We start from the raw sequence: 9286 nt of genomic DNA, 5'->3' as shown, positions 1-9286 counted from the left end.
TGGGAAGCACTAAAGTAAGAAGTCCATGTCCATGATTTGCCAGGGGAATATCTATCTGGCATCACCCGTCTCAGGAGTATTCTGGAAGTCTCTCAGGTCAACTGAGAGAACCTGACTCAGTGCATTTCCAGGAAAAATCTTTCACAGGTAAATTGGACTGGACGCTGTTTGGGAAGCTGACTGAGTTCCTAAGGTTCAGTTCAGTACTGTGAGATACACTCCCATCTGTGCAAAATTACTAGAGTAACAGTAAAGTATACTCCCTTACTATCCTTCATTATTTTCATATTGATCGAAAACAAGTGAGAAGGATGTTGACCCAAGTGTCTTGGTTAGAGGTGGGACTATGTCTACCTCTTCTCCTCAGGGAGTTTGGCTGGTTTGAACCTGTGTAGGTCCTGTACATGCTGTCTATATGAGTTGATATGTGTATCATTCCAAAGCCCCACACTTAACTAAGATGCTATTGGCAGTTGATGCCCCCTGAGAAAGGGAAAATCAGTTTTCCCAATGGGGTGTCACTGGGTATTTCAACCACACTCCAAGGCAGGCCCTATGCCAGAGAGTAGTATGCCAACATACATTAAACAGATGCCATGGGGTGTGTGTCTGTGTGTGTGGTGTGCACACACCCTTTGTTTTGGTTTATTTTTGTATTTTTTTGTCTTAGTTATTTTTGGTTGGTTGGTTGGTTGATTTGGAGTTTTGATTTACTTTGCTTAGAGAGAGAGAGAGACCACAGGTGAGTAAGAGGTATGTGTGTTTTGGGGCAGGGGAGGTTGGAGTGATGGCCTAGCAGTGAAGATCACTGATTAATCTTCCGGAGTTCAATTCTCAGCACCCACATGGCAGCTCATAACTGTCTGCAATTAATGGCAGTTTCACTGAATCCAACACCCTCATACAGATAAACATGCAGAAAAAAACACCAATGAGCGTAAAATAAAAATAAATAAATCATTTGTTAAAAGTGTCAAAAAAGGATGGGGAAGATCTAGGAGGAGTTAGGGGAGGGAAAAGAATATGATCAAAATATAATTTCATGGGAGAGAGAGCTGGAAAATGGCTCAGTGATTAAGAACACTGGCTGAAGTCTGCACAGGAGAGCGCAGACTGCAGGAGCAATATAGCTTCTTGGACAGGGTCTTTTTGGGCTTTCATTTTCAGCCAGGAGGCAGAGCTAAGACCCAGACCTCTGCGCACTTACCCTTCCAGAGGAAAGCTGGACTCCAGGGAGGGCTCTGATCACTGAGACTCAGGAGAGATAGGACTCCCCAGGAGTGCTGACAGAGGCAAACAGAATCACAGGAGGAACAAGCTCCAGCCAGAGACAGCTAGAACAACTAACACCAGAGATTAACAGATGGCAAAAGGCAAATGAAAGAATCTTACTAACAGAAACCAAGACCACTCAGCATCATCAGAACCCAGCACTCACACCACAGCGAGTCCTAGATACCCCAACACATACGAAAATCAAAATTCAGATCTAAAATTGTATCTCATGATGCTGGTAGAGAATTTTAAGGAGGACATTAGTAACTCACTTAAAGGAGAATATTGCTAAACAGGTAGAAGTACTTAAAGAGGAAGCACAAAAATCCCTTAAAGAATTACAGGAAAACACAATCAAACAGGTGATGAAATTGAACAAAACCATCCAAGACCTAAAAATGGAAGTAGAAACAATAAATAAAACCCAAAGGGAGACAACTCTGAAGCTAGAAACCCTAGGAAAGAAATCAGGAACCGTAGATGCCAGCATCAGCAACAGAATACAAGTGATGGAAGAGAGAATCTCAGTGCACAAGATTCCATAGGGAACATGGGCACAACAATCAAAGAAAATGCAAAATGCAAAAAGATCCTAACTCAAAACATCCAGGAAATCCAGGACACAATGAGAAGACCAAACCTAAGGATAATAGGTATAGATGAAAATGAAGATTTTCAACATAAAGGGCCAGTAAATATCTTCAACAAAATTATAGAAAAAAACTTCCCCAACCTAACTGCTTGTGGACGTTGTACATCGTGGTGCGGAGCCTAGTGCGCACCACGATGTACAACGTCCACANGCAGTCCTCGTTTTTAGTGTCTCTCTCTCTCTCTCTCTCTCTCTCTCTCTCTCTCTCTCTCTCTCTCTCTCTCTCTCTCTCTCTCTCCCTCTCTCTCTCTCTGCCTTTCTCTGCCTCTGCTACTCTCTTAACTCCCCTCCCCATTCCCTAAACTCTATTCTATACTATCCCATCCTGTGGCTGGTCTCTCAGGGGGAAGGGATGCCTTGACATGGGCCCACTGATGCATCCCCTTCCCCCACACCAAAATAGAACATATTCTTAAATTTCTTTTTCTTTTTATGATCAAAACAGTAACAATCCATTAAGTCATAGATTTCTGAGGTCAATTTGCAGGAAATGACACACATCATTCATAATTCTCCACTGTGATACCTTAACTAGAAGGCAGTGACACTTTACCACTCAAAGTTTCCTCAGGCTTTCAGAATTATGGTTTTGAAAGGTCTGTACCATTTCCTGCTCTTAGGAGGATAAACAGGATGTGGGAGGGGGTGATTTATGACTGTCTCTGCTGAGCTCAGCACTGGGTGGAGTAATTAAAGGGCAGACACAGGAGGACACTGGATTCCAACCTGTGGGGAACCTTAAAGATTCCTGGGACCCTATGGAAGGAAGATGGGAGAGAGAGTGAGGGCTGGAGGTGCGTGAGTGAGTGTGTGTGTGTGTGTGTGTGTGTGTGTGTGTGTGTGTGTTCAGATATTTCTGTTACGTCTTGAAGACCTGTTAGTGCTTATCTTGGATTTTCTTTCTTCAGACCCCCAGCCTCCCCTGAGACTTTCGTCATCTCTAGCTCATAAATCACCAGCAGAGCTGACATTTTCCTTGATTCTCAGTTCTGAGCATGGGCACTGGAGCCTCACCCATGCATGAAGATGCCTTGCCCTGCAGTGTTCTTATTTCACTGTGCAGCTGCATTTATTTGTTGATCTTGGAACCCTCCTGACTTGAGGCGTGCTGGGAGATGGGGCAGACAGTGCTCACTGGCCAGGCCTTGGTTTCCTCACCTCCCATTCGGTAGGTCCTGTGCAGAGCTGGCAGTCTTCCATATCCACAGCTGGGCCTGGGATGAACCCTGGCTGGGGCTCCCAGTTTCTCATGGGAAGGGGCTGACAGTGACTGTCCCTAACCATGTAGTGAAATGAGTAAGAGCCACTCAATGTATTCAGTATGTATTCCTTGTTATAGCCACCCAAGGCTAAATATATGCCTTTTCACAACCAAACACGTTGCACACACATACACACAAAGACATCCTAATGTTACAAGTTCGAGCTGATCTTAGACCTCTGTAGCACTTTTCATACTTTTTTTTTTCAGATGTGGCTGGGCCAATGGGAAGAGTCTGCAGTCACCTATTGTTTACAATGAAGTTGACTGTAAGCACAGACCTTCATACAGTTACAGTCTGTTAGTAGCTACAGAGAGCTGAAACTCTTCCAAGCTATCATGTTTACAGTAAGCCCTTTGCTCTCCTGGTTAATCATGGATTCGCTGAAGACAGATATGGAAAAGTTAACCACTGCACAATGCACATGGCAGGCCTTTCTCCCTTTACTCTCTTGGAATCTGCAGTACGTGACAGTTGTCTCTGTGTTGTCCTTTCTCTCCTGTGTTCAACACTCTTCTCCTCACAGTGATTTGATCATTACTCATTTACCACAGCATTTCACTGGCCTAAGAACCTGATGAATCAAGCTCTTCATAACTCACTGTTAACTTTAGAGGCTAGTATGTAGCTACAAGTATTGTGTCATCAGTTACACACAAGCACACATGCATGCAGACTGACCCCTGTGCAAACACACAGGCAAACACACATGAGAACAACTCCACACACATATATGCAGCACACATGGTGCCTTGTACCATTGCTTGCTCCAGGATGATGGTCTCCCAGGATTTCCTTTGTAACTAAAGAATGGACCCTGGAGTTCCTCTCATAGTAATGGGGGTGTCCTAGCTCTGAGGGGAGCAGATTGGATTTTTCACAGACTCTGTTTCCCTGTGTGACCCTGGCTCATTCTTTCCTGGTCTCCAGTCACTGTGACATCAGGGCTCTAGAGTATAAGCTCCCCTGGTGGCTATCCAGAGGCAAAGGTGGCTGCTCTCCTCTGTCCCCTCCTCTTCTCGAGATATGTTAGCACAGAAACCTGAGTCAGGGCTGCAGGCATGATAAAGTCAACTGCTGTACCCCAGTTCTTCAGCTCCTAGAGTTGTGTTGTGACAATGAAACCAAGGAGGAGTTATGTTCAAGGCTTAGAAAAGACAACAGCAAGAATGTGACAGGATGTGTATGGAAGGGGGAAGGGAAGACCTTGTCTCCAGAATATCAGAGACGCGGAGTCCTACAGGTTCGGACTCTCCGGCCATTCTAACCTGTCAACAGAATAAATAAACCATATTCAGGTACTAGCAATATATCATAGTCAGAGTAGGCAGAAGTATATTGTTATCAGTGGGCAGTGATGTGTTCTTGTAATGTACTTACCTGTAACTAGGACCAGGGTGCTCCCATCCTCAGGGACAGACTTCATCAAGGACAGGATGAAAGGGTGTTGGCTCAGGACCCCCAAGACAAAAGAGATTCATTGGTCCCATAGGGTCAAAGGGCAGGGAATAAAAGACAGACACAGGGGCTACATGGATTGAGGAGGGGAAGGGAACAATGGAGAAGGGGAAAGGGTATTTGTCCTGGAGGGAGACAAATGTCTACCTCTAGATAGAGAGGAGGCACATGTGGCTCACAGGCAAATGGCAGTTTATAAAGGCAAAAGGGAAACCCAGTGTTTAATTTTAATTGTACATATTAATTAGGGGAGCCAAAAGGGGTTTTTGATTGCTGGACATCCATTATTTGATAACTAGACCTTGGTAGTTGACCTCAGGAAGAGGAAGTGGTCAAATAAACAAGATAGGCCTTGGTGGCTAGCTTTAGGAATAGAATCTAATGGGTTTTGTCTGTCTGTCTGTCTGTCTGTCTGTTTGTCTGTTTGTTTGGTTTTTTTGTTTGTTTTTTTTTAGCAAGGCAGAGGCAATGGAGGAGAAGGACAAGGCCTGGCAGAGCCATGTTTGCCACCCTGAGCTGTCTGCTTCCCTTCACAGCCCATGCCAGCTGCTGACAACTTCTTTCTGCAAGGTGTCTTTCTGCAACAGCTTTCCTCTGTGAAGTATTGGAGCACACAAAAGAAGATTAAAGTCTGAACTAACACTGGGCAATGCGCTTTTTCTACACTGAGTCAGGGGTGTGTATTTTAGGAGTGTGGGTGGACACATCTCTCCACAGGCTCACATTCATCTTCAGGCCACAGTGTAGGTGTGGGAACCTCTGCCACAGGACACAGAGGCAGGTTCCCTCTGTCCTCTCATGTGAGTTGATGGTTGAACTGACTGGAGGAAGGTGTCAGTAGAGGCTGAAAAGAGGGAGGACCACAGAGTTCAGGGAATCAATGGATGCAAAGAATTAAGGAAGTCTAGTGTGGCAGGGCACATCGGAGTGACTAGCTTAAAACAATCTCCCATACATCTATACACCTATGAAGAAGCAACATGGAGGTGCTTAAATGCCTTAATGACAAAGCACCAATACCACCGTGGTCAGCAAAGAGCCTGGGTTTGGTTAATACATGGGGTTATTAGTGTGTCCTGGAACACCCAGTTCTGGGTTAAATCATGTTTGTCTACACTCTATAGGGTAGCAGATGCCCCTGTTTCAAAAACCCCACTTGGCAATGTGACAATCAGAGCTGCCGGTGAGAATGCAGATGCATGTTCAGACTTTTCTAGGAGTAAAAGATCTAGGATTAATTTGGGGAGAAAAATGCAAACCAAATCCACATTATGTGTTTTTTTTTTAAACAAATGATTTTAATGAAAATATACTTTGATCTCATATTTGCACGATGTTGAAAACTCTTCTTTTTCTACTAGTATAGCATTACTAAGCAGTTGCCATGGTGATCTACTGGATCAGGAGAAGGAAAAGGATGAATCCACTGGCCTGCCACTGAGACATTTTCCTCCCACAGGACTAGGCTAAAAGTCAGTGCCCAAAGTGAGGCTAAGAGTAAACACTGGTTGGAACTCATGCCTCATTTTTTCCATTATTCCCAGTACTCAGGGGGATCAGATATATATGGTCCCACCTTCTTCTCAAAAAGTCCTTTCCTATTCAGAAGAGCTATGGCATCGTTGGCTGCAGTATCAAGAAAGAGATTCTGCAAATAATAAGCCCTCTTATAGTAAATGGGTGTAGCGAGTGGTCCACCAGTGACTGAAGAAATGTGTTTGATATATTTTAATAGCTTTCTTTCAAAGGACTCATCATTGTGTTCTGCAAACAAATGGGGAAACCGAAGGTGTACCTTGAAGTCATTCACAGACATGTTAAAATCCTGGGCAATGCTTACCAGCGAAGCATCGTCCAGCCCAAAATAAGACCTGTAGAGATTGAATGTTTCATCCAGATCTTCAAAGACATCACTGATCATTCCACCAAGGGGAATGGTGGCCAATGCTCCAGACTTAATGGCCTCTAGGAAGACTTTTTGCTTCAGGGAATCTCTCTTGTAGTTAATGGTGGCCTCAGTAAGACTTTGCAAAGACAGGGAGAAGATGTAGCGCTTGTGGGCTGGGAGATCCCACAGGAGTTTGGTTTCCAGCTTTGGGAAGTCATACTCTGATACATCAAAGTTAGAGACTAAGAAGACTGGAGGCTCACTGTAGAGAACCTCCTGAAGATGACCTGAGCAGTCATCTCTAATTTTCTCGAGGACCTTCTCCTTATTGAAAGTCTTAGGCTTACCCTTCTGTTCATTATCTAAGTCGTTGTCTATCTTGGTTCTGACAAAGTAGAAATTCATCTCCATCTCTGCAATGGCTTTGGCCAGTTGTGCATCATTTTCTTTGAAACGTGTAGCTGAGATGATAATGAAGAAGTCGTACTCACCAAACTTCATTTCTGTCAGATAGTTTTCTGGTGTGAAGGTAGTGGACCCAATGCCAGGCAGGTCCCACACGGTTACATTCTGAAGCTTTGTATGTGGGTACTCAGTTCTCTTCGTGGTTGTCTCTACTACCCCAGTGGGAGCTGCACCTTCTTCTTCCTGCCCCACTCCCCTCAGGGCATTGATGAAAGTGGACTTCCCTGAGCCTGTTTCCCCTGTCACAGCTATGCTCAGAGGAGCATCCTCGATGTCTCTCAGTGCATTTTCGATGACAGCAACAGCTTTCTGAAGCTTATTTTGCTCTATGTAAGTCTTAATCAAGGTGATGTTATCATCGGAGATGATTTTGCTTTCCCTCTTAAAATTCTTAAANAATGCATCAAAGCTGGAGGCCCAAGCCATGGCTCTGTCTGGCAGAAGCTGAATGGAGAAGAGAGGAGAGAAATGCTAATCATTACTTAAAGCAGGACAAAGCCTTTCTGTTTNCTTATACAGTAATGCAGGACCCTGCCCAGTCCCCATGAGAGCCAGCTTTGCCTTCCCTCTCTTCTCTCAGTTGCTGCTTCTACTGCTGACCTGGACAGACCAAGTCCTCTTGTTCAGATTTTGCTTCCTCCTAGTCTTTCCTCACACTTGCTGGTCTAAGTCAGACTCCACTGACTCTGTACAGTTACCCACTGCAGCCTAAAAGGACAGAGCAGTCCATTCAATGTGAAAGAAGCAATACTTCCCCTGATTGGGTCTTCAACCTTATGTGAACTCTTTACTGAGGTGTCCATAGGGCCTCTGGAGCTCTAGCCTCATTGTTATCATATAATGAGGGAAAGACATAGAACAACGGGAGTAAAGACTGATTTGAAAATGATGTCCCCTGGGCGTGGTGGCACACCCCTTTAATCCCAGCACTTGGGAGGCAGAGGCAGACAGATTTTTAAGTTTGAGGCTAGCCTGGTCTATAGAGTGAGTTCCAGGACAGCCAGGGCTACACAGAGAAACCCTGTCTCGGGAAGAAAAAAAAGAGAGAGAGAGAGAGAAAAGAAAAGGAAAGGAAAGGAAAGGAAAGGAAAGGAAAGGAAAGGAAAGGAAAGGAAAGGAAAGGAAAGGAAAGGAAAGGAAAGGAAAGGAAAGGAAAGGNAGGAAAGGAAAGGAAAGGAAAGGAAAGGAAAGGAAAGGAAAGGAAAGGAAAGGAAAGGAAAGGAAAGGAAAGGAAAGGAAAGGAAAGGAAAGGAAATGATGTCGATTTTCCTTCTGAACCCGCCAGAGGCCATGAGGGGCCCTAGAGTACTCTCCACACTGCAGGACCTTGGGATCACCTTGGGAGCATGGGTGAGTGGAACACAACATCAGCTCCAAAGAATCAAGGAGGGTCTTGTACCAGCAGGAACAGGGACAGAGGAACACCACCTGACCAGAGGCTGGCATCCACTCAGGTCAGGGCCAGCCCTGCCATTGTCTGTGTGAACTTGGCCAAGGGCATCTAGGGCCCCAGAGGACTCTGCTCACCTCAGGACCCCTAACACATCCAGGACCTCGTGATCACCTAAGAGCCCATGGGCAACAGAAGCAACAGAGCTTCTTGGACAGGGTCCCATCGGGCCTTCATCCTCAGGCAGGAGGCAGAGCTGAGATCCAGACCCCTGGGCACCTTCCTTGCCAGATGAGAGTCGGCCTACAGGGACGGCTCTGACCCCAGGACAAAGGAGGTGGATCATAGCTCCAGACTTCTGGACACCTACCCTGCAAGAGGAGAGCTTGACTGCAGAGAGTGCTCTGACCACTGTAACTCAGATAAGAGTTGGACTCCCAAGAGTACTAACAGAGGCTAATGGAATCACAAGAGGATCAAGCTCCAGCCAGATACAGCTTGAACATTAACACCAGAGATTACCAGATGGCTAAAGGCAAACGGAAGAATCTTACTAACAGAAACCAAGAACACTGTGCATCATCAGAACCCAGTATGCCCAACACAGGGAGTCCTAGTTAACCAAACACACCCGAAAAGCAAGACATGGATTTAAAATCATATTTCATGATAGTGGTAGAAGATTTTTCAGAAGGGCATTAATAACTCACTTAAAGAAATACAGGAGAACACTGCTAAACAGGTAGAAGCCCTTAAAGAGGAAACACAAAATTCCCTCAAGGAATTACACAAGAATACTGCTATAAATGTAGAAGTCCTTAAAAAAGAAAAACAAAAATCCCTTAAAGAATTACAGGAAAACACAACCAAACAGGTGATGGAATTGAACAAAACCA

The 9286-nt window shown here is 45.0% G+C and overlaps 1 protein-coding gene across 1 annotated transcript in view; it reads right to left on the bottom strand.

Annotated features, from left to right (window-relative positions):
- Window positions 1-5977: 5977 nt before the first annotated feature.
- LOC110332583 (T-cell-specific guanine nucleotide triphosphate-binding protein 1-like) overlaps window positions 5978-9286 on the bottom strand; it is a 4766-nt gene continuing 1457 nt past the window's right edge. The window contains exon 2 of the mRNA XM_021213856.2: window positions 5978-7444. Within this exon, the coding sequence (XP_021069515.1) occupies window positions 6182-7426 (1245 nt within the window). The 5' untranslated portion in view covers window positions 7427-7444 and the 3' untranslated portion in view covers window positions 5978-6181. The remainder of the gene's footprint in view (window positions 7445-9286) is intronic.

Source organism: Mus pahari, chromosome 14 (assembly GCF_900095145.1).
Source record: "Mus pahari chromosome 14, PAHARI_EIJ_v1.1, whole genome shotgun sequence".
In the NCBI taxonomy this organism is placed as follows: Eukaryota; Metazoa; Chordata; class Mammalia; order Rodentia; family Muridae; genus Mus; species Mus pahari.
The sequence above is the reverse complement of the archived record's forward strand: the minus strand, read 5'-3'. Positions and strand labels throughout refer to the sequence as shown.